At 32.8% G+C, this 15,346-nt stretch overlaps 1 protein-coding gene across 2 annotated transcripts; it reads right to left on the bottom strand.

Annotated features, from left to right (window-relative positions):
* Positions 1-359: 359 nt before the first annotated feature.
* On the bottom strand, positions 360-12,900 carry LOC119830704 (alpha-amylase 1-like). Of its 2 annotated transcripts, none has more exons than XM_038353808.1 (10): positions 12,744-12,900; positions 11,027-11,205; positions 8,494-8,645; positions 7,159-7,339; positions 6,081-6,196; positions 4,704-4,940; positions 3,669-3,939; positions 2,236-2,436; positions 842-1,003; positions 360-450 (listed from the first exon to the last, which is right to left on the bottom strand). In XM_038353808.1, the coding sequence occupies exons 1-10, from the start codon at positions 12,745-12,747 to the stop codon at positions 439-441; spliced, it is 1,515 nt and encodes a 504-aa protein (XP_038209736.1). In that variant the 5' UTR covers positions 12,748-12,900; the 3' UTR covers positions 360-438. The 2 variants fall into 2 exon arrangements, with proteins under 2 accessions (XP_038209736.1, XP_038209737.1); XM_038353809.1 differs by lacking the exon at positions 12,744-12,900 and adding an exon at positions 12,100-12,208.
* Between the last annotated feature and the right edge of the window lie 2,446 nt (positions 12,901-15,346).

Raw genomic sequence — 15,346 nt, 5'->3', positions numbered from 1 at the left:
GGAGTGATTGATTGATTAGATATGTGATGAGTTTAAAAAATGTGATTGACTTTTAATTATATTTACGCAAAACGTGTATCTCTTTAAGATAAGTATTACTGTAATAATCATCCACTATTTAACATTTACATATAGATATTTGCTTGTTTCTTTTGAATGATTAATATGGTGGGCGGGATAAGCGGTAGATAGAGTAGTATTCCCGAATTTAAACCTAAAGCAGCACGATGTACACGGGAAGGGTTTTAGTCGGTGAGAAACCTATACCACGGCTCCTTCCCTAGAGACCGTGGCTATCTTATACGAGATTTTTCTCACATTACAAAGGGACTTCAAATGTCACAATAAAACAAAGGCAGTTCTTCTTAAATTTTTATTTTCTTTTTACATAAAAACACTTTTATCACAACTCAGCAATCTTCATTACGCGTGTCAACCTCACAGTCTTGACTGAAACAAAAAACGATGAATTAATTTCATTGTGACAATGTTGTATGTGACTTATTTGGTAATTCGATTTGACAAAAAGCTATTTACTATTTTACCCAATCAAACTCTAGATATGAATATTAATGCTAACATTGTTATTTATTCTAATAAATTTAATAAATAACCTTTAAAATCAACACAAACAAAAAACATGAAAATTAAAAAAAAATCATTTCCATCTATAGCTAATACGGAGTTAAAAGTAACTTAAATGTACCATAGAGAAAATCTACGTTATTACAATTATGACCTTTTTCTAGTACAGAAGTACCTTTTACTCTGAAAATTTTCTTGAATTGATACATTAAGAGAGAATGTACCCACAATGTGCTAAATATTAAGTCCAATTTACCTCATTCCCGCGGTGGATAGCTAGAACCATGTCGAGTTCGTTTGAACCAATATGTATTTGTGCACGTCCATTGCCGTCCACTGTGATAGTTTTACCGGTACAACCATTATTCACTTTTTCACCAGAGATCACGTCGCAGTATCTACCGGCTGGCAGGCAAGTCTAGAACAAAGCACGATTTATTATTTTTTAAATTATGATTAAAAAATATATTGAAGAGTATTACTTCTTCCTAAGAGTTGGACAAAGACTCTAAAATTAAGGAGCGTGCAATAAAATCTTATGTCGCAAACGGTGACACATTTACATGTAAATAAATCTTAATCTATAAAGGCATATGTAAAAGTACCTATTATTCAATTCAATTTTATATGATTCAATTCAATACAGTGTCGTAGTGAGACGAAAAACTCCTCAACAATTCGGAAAAATCTAGTGAAGTTTCGCGCGGTCGTTTCACGGACGTTTCAATTCAACAACTGCTCGGGAACTGATCGGATAATGCAGAAATTCCGTTTTATATACAAACAGACATACATATAAACTAATCAAAAGCGAAATGTAAATGTCATGATGGCGAATTTTCGGATGAGCATAGAAATACGCATAAGTCCCAATAATTAATCTATTCTCGTATTAACCGAAAAAGTTTCAGTTCGACACATACAGATTTTTTTTATATTAACCCTATTCTTGCTTTGCCGTATCGCTTGCTATCTGTGAATCAAAGAAAGGAGGCGCTAAATAATAAATACTTTAAACCTTTATGGCTTGATATAATACAATGAAAATAACTAAACTGAAAACCTGTTTAAAATATATGTATAATATTATAATATGACGTTTAAGTCATTCATTTCATTTCATCTTGTAACGAGTATAATAATAATTTTTTCACAGTCCCACTCACAATAAGGAGCTATCCCGAAGACATTTCCATTTGCAAACTAGTGCGGAATACGAGCGTGAAATTCCACCGAGCTTTTTCATCTAAGACTTGTCCCTAATCTAAACCGCTGAGACGAATGGAATAATACAATTGCGTTTCACTTCTACCTATCGTCAGGGTATTATTTTACTAGGTCTTCAACATTTATGTACCGTCTTCAAGTTGTTATATTCATGTTGTCACATGTTTTAATTTGAACGATATTATTGCCATTATCTTAAAAGATTGGATGGTTTTGAATTTATTGTTTGCTTAATACAAGATGGGACTCAAGTAGGTATATAGTATAGGTATATTTTTTTAACAGAAACTTTCGGGATTTGATCATGTTGTCTATTTAAATTAATATTTAAAATCACAAACATAATTAAAAATTACATTAAAGTAGAAAATTATAAGTCTTATTATTATGAAGGTTACAGATTTAATAACGTGATTAACAAACCTGCAAGTTCTGGTTCAAATCGCGGTTTTCGTTGTTAAACGCAACGAAACCTTGTCCACCGCGGCAGAAGGCGATCTGGTTGTTTCCGTTATCCCACCAATTGGTCACTCCGGTGTTGCCAGCTACGTTTCTGAATGCCACCATTTGGTAGATCTGTCTCCAGCGGTGTTCGCACACCCAACCGTTGCCGCAACTATTATCCTGAAAAGTTTGATAGATTAGTAAATCTTACGTGTCCCGCGGGAAACTGTGTTGTACTCTATGTTGTCTGTAGTATATTATCATTGTACAGATTACTATTCTAAAATTTATTTCGAATTATTTATTTCACTTGAAGAATTGCATGAATATAATTGTAAAAGAAATTGGTTGCTTAATCTTATATTAATATTTATTATAACAATCACCATCTGTACTTTAATTTTAAATGATTCGATTTATCCCGTAATTCTCAATTACCGTTAAACATGTTATTTTTATAGTATGGTAAGCAGAAGGGGGGTTGCTCCCGTTGTCAATCCAATATTTGACACCTATTACGGAACCCATCATATTCCTCTTCTGTCGTGTTTATAAAAAATATTAAAATAGAAATAAGTTTATATTGACATCAACTCAAATATGATAATGAAGTATTTATAATTGATCTCGTATTTCAGTCATTTTGAAAATTGATGTGGAAAGTAAATCAGTAGTTTCCTGGAGTCTATTCCTAGAAACCCCCTATTTATCTTTAGAGCATCGAGTTAATATCAGTGTATTTTTTGCAGAACGTTATATTATTGCCATAGTTGTTTATTTGCATTTGTTATTCAGTGCATTTACAGAGAACTTGCGTAAACAAGCTATTAACAAGATGTTTATTTTAAGACGAACTAGAATGCTTTTGTTCGTTTTTTTCTTATTCAGTATACTAACAAGATTATTAACTAGTAATACATTTACAAAAATAACTGTATTTGTGTAATGTTAATAATTTTATGCAGCATTCATTTAAATAGTTGTGTGTATGTATAATAATGTAATATAATAACTTCAAGTCATAATTTGGTTAGGTTTAGGTTTAGGTTAGGTTTTATTGTGGTAGTCGAGTATGCTTCGGCACGAATTGGGCCAGCTCACACCGGGGAAGTACCACACCCCCACAGAAGACCGGCGTGAAATAGCATTCCGCTGTGTTTCGTTCGGTGAGTGGGGGAGCCGGAGGCCCATATCCTTTTCCTTTCCCCAGTCTTTTCCTTTTTTCCTATCGCCAATCCTTTCTTAATCCCTTCCCAAAAAGTCGTCAATCCATTTGTAGAGGCGTAAGGTCTGCAATGGACCTTATGCCTCTCCAAATGTTCATGGGCGGTGGTAGTGCTTACTATCTCGCTAATACATTTGAAGTCAAACAAACACAAACACAATCTCAACAGATATTGAAACAGACATACAGAGTTGATCGTAGGCGATCGGATGTTTCCATTGGAGTCCATTGGAGGTCCGGCTTCCGTGTCAGTGAAGTGGAAGCTGCTCATCAGCTGAGCCCAGCCGTACGGATGAGCTAACATAAAGGCGATAGCGCCTTTGTATTGTTTCGCTTGCTTGTGCGTTAATATGTCACCGCCGGCACCGTGGCCACGCTGGTTGTCGTGGTTGTCGATGAAGACGAGAGCATCGTTGGACGCTAGAAGCGACCAGCTTGGACCCCAAGTGGAGAGCCACCTGAAATTTGTGGTTGTATAAATATTTGTTTTATAGCACTATTTATAATGACGTGCAGAAGGTTCTTATATATTATCTCTTACAACAATATTTAAATAATAAATATTGTTATGTAATTCTTCGTTACATCATGTAATAGCTATGTATTCTTATATGTAAGCATAATAATAAATTTATTATGTCATAGAAACAAAAACGTACCAAAATAACAGAACCTAAGATTTTTACACTAATAGATATTTTTTAAATTACAATAATCTATATTTCAATAGCCTGTTGTTTCAGTTTTAATTTTAATTACAAACACATGAGTAATATTTCCAAAAATTATATAATAGTTCGTAAAAAATATACTCACTTCATAAATAATGATAAGTTACTTTAGTAGTCTATAAAGACGTAAGACATTAACCACTTAGTTATATTTATATTGTAAATCGAAAGCAATTTATAAATAGCGTGAAAACAATTATTGAATTCTTGGAGAAATGTAGAACGCTTTTGTATCTATCTAGTTGTATTAATTCTAAGACTAAAATGAAAGATATTATTTATATTAATAAATCACACTCGTAAATATTAAATTCAGAGAATAGACAGACTCATTTGTTAGACTGAATTCAGAAACATTTTATCTATTATCTACAATTCCGTACGACGATTACTCAAAGCTCATCCATTACACGATATCAAAATGAAAATATATGCCGTTCATCCAATTTTCCACCAAACATTCCGTGTGAATTAAAGCAACATCAACATACCTAAGCTGATTATGGCCCCTGAACGCTCTGCTAAGTTCCATGCCAAATCTGAATTCAGTGACCGCCGCGAGGGGAGTGTACTCGTTCCTGCTAATAGCCTCGCCGCCAAGATCAATTACTTCTTGGAAGATATACGGGCGCGCCCCTTGGGGGAAGCCGTGGCTGGGGTTGAGGTTGTGTAGCCTGTCGTAGATGACCCGGAGGTCGCCGGGCCACATGTGTTTCGCTGCGTCGATTCTGAAGGAAGTTGTTTATAGTGAATCAAATTGTTGAAACGCGCAGTGATACAACGTTATTTGTAAACATATTTGATAATAACAATTTATAAAATAATATGTTAAATAAATGTTTCGAAATAGATAATGAACCAAATTTAATTTAGTACCAGTTCGATCAATAAGTAGGTGAAGTATAATAGTTACAGTATAAATAATTTTATTACATCGCAATAATGGCTCCAACATACTCGCCAATTAATATCAATCGACCTTTCGTGTAACTTATTACGTTGCATACGTTGCCTTTGGGTATTTGAAATAATGGAACAATATACTGCAGATTTAAAGATACAATTGCTACAGAAAACAGTATGAAAAACAAATAAAAAAAATCACTACACAAAGAATTTCACGGATCATTTCAGCTATATTGAGTTGTGTGTTTTGGTGTATATTTTCATAAACTAGCCTATGAACTTAAAGATTAAGATGGTGTATAAATGCTGGTGATTGATTTTTCTAACCTCTTTTAAAGCCTTTGTGTTCCATTGCTAAGCAGAACGTAACCATGAATAAATTGCTAGAGATATGACTAAGATACTGTTATACTGATCTACAGACTTTCGATACAGGAATCCCACAATACCTGGTGGATAATGGATTATGTGAGTGTATATGATACATTTCAATTATATAGTTTCAAGCAAACTATTAAAACCCTTCCATTCAAAACAAAATTCCAAAGGTTTCAACATTTCATATGTGCTCGTTTTATCGACATAACAATACTGATTACTGAGTTTTAAATAGGAAAATATTTATAACCAACTTCGTATATTAATATAAAATTTAATTGTTTTTTTTTTATGTTAGAGGCAACCGAGCTGGTTTGCCCGATAGTAAACGATCACCACCGCCCATGTAGATTTGAAGAAATAGGGGCTCTGCAAATGGGTTGGCCGCTTATAAAGAACATAAGATGAAGAAAGGATTGAATTTGAAATTAAAGGAAAGGATAAGGAAGGGTAAAGAAAAGAATACGGGCTGGCGGCCGTTGTAATTAATGCTTTATAAATCCTACACGTTTCATTCGTTTTGCTATAATGCGATAAAATGAAGTGTATTTGTTTCGTGTACTTATACAGTAGGGAATTCTCACCTGAATCCAGCGACACCCATATCAATGAGACGGTTCATGAAACCGACAATCTGGCCCCTCACATATTCAGAACCTTGGTTCAAGTCTTTGAGACCGGATAGCTCGCAATTACGTACCTTTAAATAATTAATTAACATTTATAACCTCCATTCAATAGTTGCAAATTATAAAGGTATAACTTATAATATATATAGCTAGTTTACGAATTTTGTGACTTGCAATTTTTGTGTAACAGTACTAAATTTTTACATATATGCCGCGAGCAAAAGATTTACTAGCTTTCCTAATTCTACTAATAGATCTGCTAATAATTGCTTGACCCCTTTGTTTTTTGTTCGATTTGTTAAAATAGGGGCAACAAAAATTTGCCGTGTAACTAACGAGGTTAATCAGGCAGACGGAGAGTCTTAGTAAGAGCGAAGTCTTAGTAAGAGGATCCCTTTTTATCCTTTAGGTAAGGATAAAAAGGGATCCTCTTACTAAGACTAAAATTTTTATATATATTTTGCACCAAACAAGGTCGCCAAGCGTACAAACTACCCTATTCAGAAAAATGTAATTACTGCAGGTAGCAATTATCAAACCACGGAGTAATTACAAAGAGTCTCTCCACTCAGCTCATCGTTTTTTTACCATGTAGAAAGAAACTCCTGGAATATTCTCCTTTTTAATGAGACACAATTTTCATTGACATTCTAATTCATTTTTTATATGCTTTATAATGTTGAGTTGTCCACATTCCGAATGAAAACGCTTTTATACGTGTTTCAACTACACACATTTATAATGTTACTAGGTAATAAAAAGTAAAACGTATTATCTCTACCCCGCGGATTCACCCACGTCCTACTTTATATTATATGGCCTATAACCTTTTTCCATAATTGAAGTATTAACCATTGGCAGGATTTTTCAAACCAGACCAGTAGTTTCTAAGATTATGCGACTAGCCAAACAAACAAACTCTTCAGCTATAATAATTAGTAAAGATATATAAATGTACATTTAAACAACTAAAGATTTGCTGGTCATGATTGAAATCCTTAAACAAGTACAAAACAAGTCATGAAATACTCACTCTGTCAGCGCAGCATCGGTAGTCGTTACCAGAGATGACGCAATGGGGCCAGTTGAAGTCATTCCTGCCATAAGGCACAGCGGGGTAATGCCAGTTGCCGAAGTTAGCGGTGCTACCACCAGTTCCGACGTTTTCGTTCCACGTGCCTGTCATGTGATTGATGATGGCGTCCACGTAAATCCTGTTGGGGAGATATTATCGTTAGATGCAATCGACTGCCGGTGGGCGTTGACACCTGTGCCACAGCTAAACAAGCTTTTATGGGTGTCATCGTTGATTTTTGTTTAAGTACACTATGTAAATTCGTTCTAAATAAACAATTTTGAATTTGGAATTTTTTTAAAGGGGTTAATAATTCGCCAGCCAGCAAATTTTGGTACAATTATTTTTTTCAGGTATAGGTACCTAAATAGGTTTTTTTTTATTTCGATTAAAAACAAAAGCTCTTAATTATCTATGTATAACACAATCTATACGTTCGGTAACTATTCATCATTTGTATCCACTATGAAAATGCTTCTAAATAATTAATTAACTAATGAAACATTTTTGTTTGTATTTATGCAATGATCACTCAATGAATCAATGCACGATTGCCTAACACTCCTCTTAATTAAGCGCCTTGTACAATTTTAAGCAAAACTTTATTTTTCATAAGACAAAAAATATCGAGCTAAGTTGTGGATTGTAGTAATAGCTCCTTGTTATATTAAAAAATCACCCTTCGCCAATAAATCCACTTCATTTAAAAACAAATAAAAATAATCAATTCACCTCTTGAAAGAACTTCATAATCGGCTCTGACTGATCTGATAAATAATTATCATTTCTTCTGCAGTTTGTTAAATCGATTAGGTTCTAAATACATTATTGCTACAATTTTATTATTCAGGAAGTTAAAATTATCATACGAGCCACTCGCTGATAGGTAGACGTTAGCAAAAATAGCTTTTAAATTTCCCAACGACCTACTTTTCCCAGTGTAACTTTATTAAAAACTGGACGATACTAATCTTACCAATTAGACCGGTTTAAAATAGAAAGAAGGAAGGAAATTGATAATGAATACGTTTTTCTATTACTAATACTTTGAAATACATTACTTTTTAAATACTAATGAAATGCATTTTTCGGTCTGCTAATGTCTAACATTGTAGACGCATTATATATTCAATTACATAGATAGATAGGTATGTTAAAAGTTTTCAAAATTAGATAGATATATACATATATTTTTCTTTTATATTCACACGAGTTGTATAAAATAATAGACCCGATTCGATTTAAATCTAATAATAATATTAAGAACATTGACACAAGTCGCTTTTTTCTTACCTAACACCGACGTTATTACAGCGTCGCACCATGTCCCTGAATTGTTGTTCGTTACCAGACCGCGTGACCAGACGGTAGGAAATGGGCTGGTACCGCTCCCACCACGGGCGGTTTCTGGACCATATAACTAAGTTTTCATTTGGAGGAGATATCTGTGAATTAGAAACTAAATTAACTTTGCGGCAGTGACATTAAATACAAAAACTTTAAACTATAAGCAATTTACATAAGTTTGCATGTGCTGATGGTTTCTTAGGTAAACCAAATAAAGTAAATATATAAAGCGAGTAACTCAAAACTTAGGTGATTTATTCTCGTATCAGATGTACTACTAATCTATGTCTGAACTTTTTCACCCAGATGTTCATTCGATTAACAAATGTTATTGCGAACTATGAGACACATTAGGGACAAATGACAAACCACTCTCGAAAAACACATTATCTACTTTTATCTGAGTTTTATTTACTCTGCTTGTAATACTTGAATGGCCCATGACAGTCTTTATGATACATGTCTAATATGATATCATACAAGTTCTTTAGTGACGTTATACGTTCAATGCAAAAAAACGTATTCGATTTATATGTGCAATAAAACTAGATCTATCTATATGCAAATCTGTTTTCAAAGCCATCCAAATACCGTGAAGCAAAAACACACAGATACTGACGAAAAAAACCGATGAACTATCTTAATAGCGTTAACATACAGCTAACGCTAAATTATCGTGACATTTTATGCACAGAAATACCAAACGTATATTAAATATTTTACAAGAAATTCCCAAACAACTCATAATTTGAAGAACTTTCATGAGTCGGTCTTAAGCTTTAAGAAATACGGTTGAATAATTGACTTAAGAAGATTTAGGTTGGAGATTAATTCCCACCGTAAACAATAAACTTTGCACGCGCTTAAATAAACATTACAGCTATAAAACAAGTCTTATTATTATTTCAAATTTTGTAAACTCAAATATAATTAATCAAGTACTTTAATGATCGCCTTTGTAATTATTTAACAAACTCAATTCTCACAATATAATAATAATGATAAATTCATCCGTCTTCCACAAAAAGATAAAAGGAATTCCTACTTTTTTCGTCACTATTAAGAAGTCAATAGTTGACTGTTTAAAATAAATACATAAATGTGTACACTTAATAAATATTTTGAATGAATGAATATGTGATGTTAATTTTCCATTATGTTGTCCATATAGGTAATTTTTCTGACCACCCAGATTCGAGAATTTAGATACCTACTCATTATACGTATTGAAAATGTTTGATTGCCCGTGATATTAAGTTTCTAAACAAAGATGAAGATCAAACAGAGGGAAAGAGCTTTAGATTTCCAACGAAATAAGATTATGTTACGTGGAAATAATATGACCGGGAGCACTCGTAACTTAGTGGTCGAGACCCCTAAGACTTCAAAAAAATTTCGAGTCCAGACGAGCGTAAAAGAAACTGATTAATTTTTCAATTTATCTTAACATTATTTTAGTCACCAGGGCTCGAAGCGGTGAAGGAAAACATTGTGAGGAAACCGGCATAAAAAAAATCCGTCGTAAAAATTGGCCGCTAGGACGGTAGTGAACCGCCAACTCAGTGCCAGCTATATAATATAAAAAACCCTCATTCGAGGCCTGTGCCCTGCAGTGGAAACAAACATGGCCTGGGATAATGAATATTAAAGTTTTTACCTATAAAATACAATAACATATCGTAATTTGGGCTTAAAGAATTTGGATAAAATCGCATTCAACGAATTGAATCGAATCGACTGTTTATACATTATCTAATCTTCTTAATGGGAGGGAAATGACATATAATTTATGTCGCTTCGAATTATCTAGTTGGTCCAAATTATTATTATTATTTAATATGCGGATTACGGAAATCTCTAAATAAAAATTCATAATTCCGATAGAGTGGCTTGTACTTAATAAGTTGCGTCCTACTATCAGTAGCTATGATAATTATTAATCTTTTATTTTCATTATATAAATTATTATAATTTATAACTTAATAGAAAGGAATTATTAATCGACAAAATTGAGAAATTTTGAGGCTCAAGAGGTTGCTTAGAATCCCGCCTTGTGATCAATTTTTTTCTATTCTATCAAAATGTCTCATTTTTTAAAGCATTTCAATGATACAAAACTAAAAATTAAAACAGTCAATACTATTTTGATTTCAATACAAAGTGTATAAAGTATACATGAAGCATTTCACAGACCAGTAGGTAAATTATACTTTTTTTTATTTAAAACATGTTTTTAAATATTTTTTCGATACGGTATTCATAAAAATTATGTTTGAAGGTAACTAATCACATAATTTGTTTATTTTATTTTCTTTATTAAATAACATAATCATTTTAAACCAAATTTATCTAATAATTTACGAACATTTAATTAATTGTGAAGTAGTTTTCCAAATCGCAACATATCTCTTATTAAGCATTGTGTTTTAGCACTTTTTAATCCATACAAACAAATTAGGAAAAAAATCACAAAACCCACCTGGATACCACCAAATCCCCTTGGACCAAGGAACCTCTCGCATTCAGCGGCTATGTCATTCCACTTCCACTCAAAGAGGTGCACCATGGTCGTTCGACCGGAGGCATAGTGCGGGTTCTTGTATGCCAGCACCGCTGTCGCAGCAGAAAGCAGAAGGATGTACCGAAACATCCTGGCAACTGGAAGAAATGAACATTTAGAAAAAAACTAATTAGTTGCATTGAAGGCTCAAATTCTATTATAAACTGGGAATATTATGGAAATGATCCATTATCAGTGTCTCGGGCATAAAACAGCTAGGATAACTTAATATGTATATACAGTTAACTGAAACTTGGAGTACGGCTAACGAAAGGGTTTCCTTTCTTTTATCCTACATCAAGGGAATGAAGAAGTGTTGAAGCTATCCTAGTTTATGAACACAAAATAGGAATAATTATTTAATTTTCCGTAAGTGTGTTGATTGTTGTCACTGCTTTTATATGAATGTAAAAAGGAAAAGAGCCAATAAAGTATTAATTATTTAATATAATATAAGAAACCTTGTGGTAAATGCTTTCCTAAAATAGTGCAAATGACCTCAAATATTATAATGAAGTTACCTACTTGTGTTCAGGTTTCTAGAGCGTTAACAAGCAAATTTTATTTATACAAACGTAAAGCGATAAATTTTAATAATTATATTCCGATATTTTATACATGATAAATATATCAACAAAGAAATTATACATTCCCACCCCCAACGTGGATTGATTTGTACGCTGTTACGGCACGTTTCGCACGCAAAGAAAATATTTCCGCAGTTCGAAACAAAGCAATTAATTAATTCAAAATTTTATTTTCACCGTATCAATAACGAATGCTTTAACAATTCCCGAATTTGCACACGAATAACATACAAAAAAATATTTTCGAAAGAAATAATTTTTACTCATATAAATATCTAATTAAAAGGAATTAAAAATGCAATTATCTTCTTAGAGAAAAGGTTAAAATAAGGTTATCTATAATTAAGATGTTTCAAGAAGCAAAAAATTTAAAGCAATTAAAATACATATAATTCTAAATCTTACCTTGACACTACCCTATGTATTTCTTTTAAATAATTAATAACTATCTGAGGCCTCCCGTCGAGATATTCCTTATATAGTCAATGTACCGAATTAATCGCTGTATGATAATTAATGTGATAAAAATATTATATTGTATTATCTCTCTATCGTATATCGCGACATTTTTGATTAGGTAACTTCCCTATAAACAACAATAAAAATAGCAAATCACAGGTCAATGTATCGTAATGCCATTTTTTGGGTTAAAACAACAAAGTACCTGCAATAAAGAAATACGACTTCCTTGGAATAATGAAATTTGTGAGCGTTGCAACTGAAAGATCACAGATAAATAATAAATATAGATTAAGAAAACTAATACTCGGAGTGATATAGAATCAACTATATTGTACCACTCGCAGTTATTCGGAGTATACGTAAGGAAATTAATTAATGCTCCAGATGATTATTATATAATCATTACTACATTCAGAGATGTATGTAAGGGCGGTGTTGAGCGGTTGCCCTCCATAACATAAAAAAAAATCCCGTCACGATAATTAATTGTTTGACAATTATACAAGTATATTAATTGCATAACTGATATACTTTGGACACTTATAGGTAATTATATAATATGTTAATGGAAAAAATCAAATACGTACCCATGTTACACACTCAATTCTGTCTCACTCACAACTTGCATAAATAGGAAACTATTCACAACAATTCCTTATCATAGGTGTTATATACATCATATGTATATTTGTGTCTCAATACAAAGTTATCCGTAAACAATTGTAGAATATTGAAACAGGTCAATATCGTTCAGACTACATATTATTATGGCATAATTAACTGCGTTTACATCAGCTTCTTACGTATATCTTTACCATTGTAATTTGCAAGGCATTACTATCTATCCAATATAGCATTGTTCGTCAAGGTACGAAACTATTTTCAATTATATAGAGCTGGTATAAATTACTATACCAGATACTAGACGATTTCAAACATACATTAAAATACAGTAAATACTATATAATTACTTAAACAAGCACTAATCAATTATAAAGTCTCAAGTATTCAATCATGTCCCCGGTTTCTAAATTGAGTCTTACAAATCTTTCAACGCCTTAATCTTTGTTGAACAAGTGATGGATTAAATCTTCAGAGACACTTCATTTAAACGCGGTGCGACTCGAACGAAGCGAGCAAGTTGATAAATGTCGATGGTGTTCTGTTCATAAGGCTAAAAGATATTTCAACAATCACATCAATTGCTTCGTCTGCGAGTTTGGCACACCTGTTCTTTTAAAATTTCATGAAAATCGCGTTAATGATCATGACAAAAACTCAATAATTTTTTACACAGCTACTCAATTATGGCGTAGGTAGATATAGTAAATTACATAATACAATTGAATAGTAAGATGGCTAGAGATTAAAATGGTAAGTATGGGAAATGTTTTGACATTATCTTGACATGTTCACACGTTTGATGAAAATTGGTCAATGACAATCGCCGCCAGAAAATGCCATGTTAGACATTTTTTCACGACTCTCTCAATATGGGTATCAAATGAGAGGGCTTGAGTTGAATACTGTACACGATGACAAATTTCAACTTTAAGACGACCGCCAAAACAATATGTATGTGTTCTTGTGGGTGTTTGTAAAATTTTAATTAATTTGTTGACCAATAGGTAAGTATAGTGACCGTTGCACTTAACTTTTGTCTTAATGAAACTAATCGTTTGACAACTTGATTAAGACAAAAGCTTACTTCGTTCTTAGAAAGTGGCTAGCTCATTGAACCCATTTTTTATTTTGCCAAAACGTGTATAAATAGAAAATAAATAACAAGGCTGTCGGATACAAAGTTTATCTTTCCAAATTGATTGAACATGATTCGAAGATTTTGATGCAAGTCACTTTTAAATCACTTAGGCTAAAGACCCTTCAGTGTCTTCATTTAATAAATTTTTCAAAACCCTCGTTAAATGTCTTTTTGTTGGTTGATAAGAATATCTTTAATATTTACCGCGAACTTTCGTTCGATCTTTAGAGCTTTCTCCTCTTTATATAAATGTATGCTTAAAATTGTTAAAGAAACTCTACTACCTACGTATTTATTCATTTCATTATGAACACACAATAACAAAAAAAAAACAATGTTAATTTTTTGTACTGTATTAGAGTTGATACCAAATTGGTAGATAAAGAACGAATGAATGAATGAAATGAATGAAAAATTCTATATTGTACACCATAAAAACTACAATTATAAGTGACAATAGTTAACTTAAAATGTACGGAGGGCGGTCTCATTGTGTTAAAGGTACACCAACATTATTTTCATTTTATTTCAATCCTTAAATACGAGAAACACTAGGAACTTGTAACTTTATATCAGATTTCAGAAATCCGATATTAATTTCAATTGTAGTAAGTGTCTAGTCCGTGTAACATGGACGAATAATAATTTAAGTATAGTGCCACCACTTATATCTGACATCCCTTCGAAGAATATTTATCATTTAGAATATATTCATGGCATCACTTATCTGTATGTGGGAGTCGAGCACGCTTCGGCACGAATTGGGCCAGCTCGCACCGGGGAAGTACCACACCCTCACAGAAAACCGGCGTGAAATAGTGGCATGCCACTGTGTTTCGTCCGGTGAGTGGGGGAGCCGGAGGCCCGTTTCCTTTTCCTCACCCGTCCTAGTCCATTCCTTCTTTCCAGTCATTAATCCTTTCCTTTTCCCTTACCCCATAAAAGCGGGCAGCGCATTCGCAGAGGTACTACTTTAGCGATGTTTATGGGCATCACCACCGCCCACGCTTACCATCCGGCGAACCACCAGCTCAGTTGCCCGCTATGACATAAAAAAAAAATCGTATTATCTAACAATCAAAATTTAAAAAGTAAGCACAAAGCACTTGAAATCGTCAAGTATGGCAATTCAACGTCTTAAGTTCAATTGTTCATTTCAGAGATAAGATGATGACACTATACCTACCTATTCTTATATTTGTTATTGTTTCTAAAGCAATCATAAATAATAATGACTTCATTTATATAATCTTATTGCAATCGCTATCTTGAATTATTATTTTAAAACTATTTTTAACAACAAAATTAAACCACCTTCAAAGCGAATAAATTAAGTTATGGCGACATCGGTGCCCGAAACCAGTATATAATATTAAAACATATTAAACACCAAATTCGACTCGATTTTCGATTTTTGATGATTTTAGA

Source organism: Zerene cesonia, chromosome 12 (assembly GCF_012273895.1).
Source record: "Zerene cesonia ecotype Mississippi chromosome 12, Zerene_cesonia_1.1, whole genome shotgun sequence".
In the NCBI taxonomy this organism is placed as follows: Eukaryota; Metazoa; Arthropoda; class Insecta; order Lepidoptera; family Pieridae; genus Zerene; species Zerene cesonia.
This window is presented reverse-complemented; position numbering and strand designations above follow the sequence as displayed.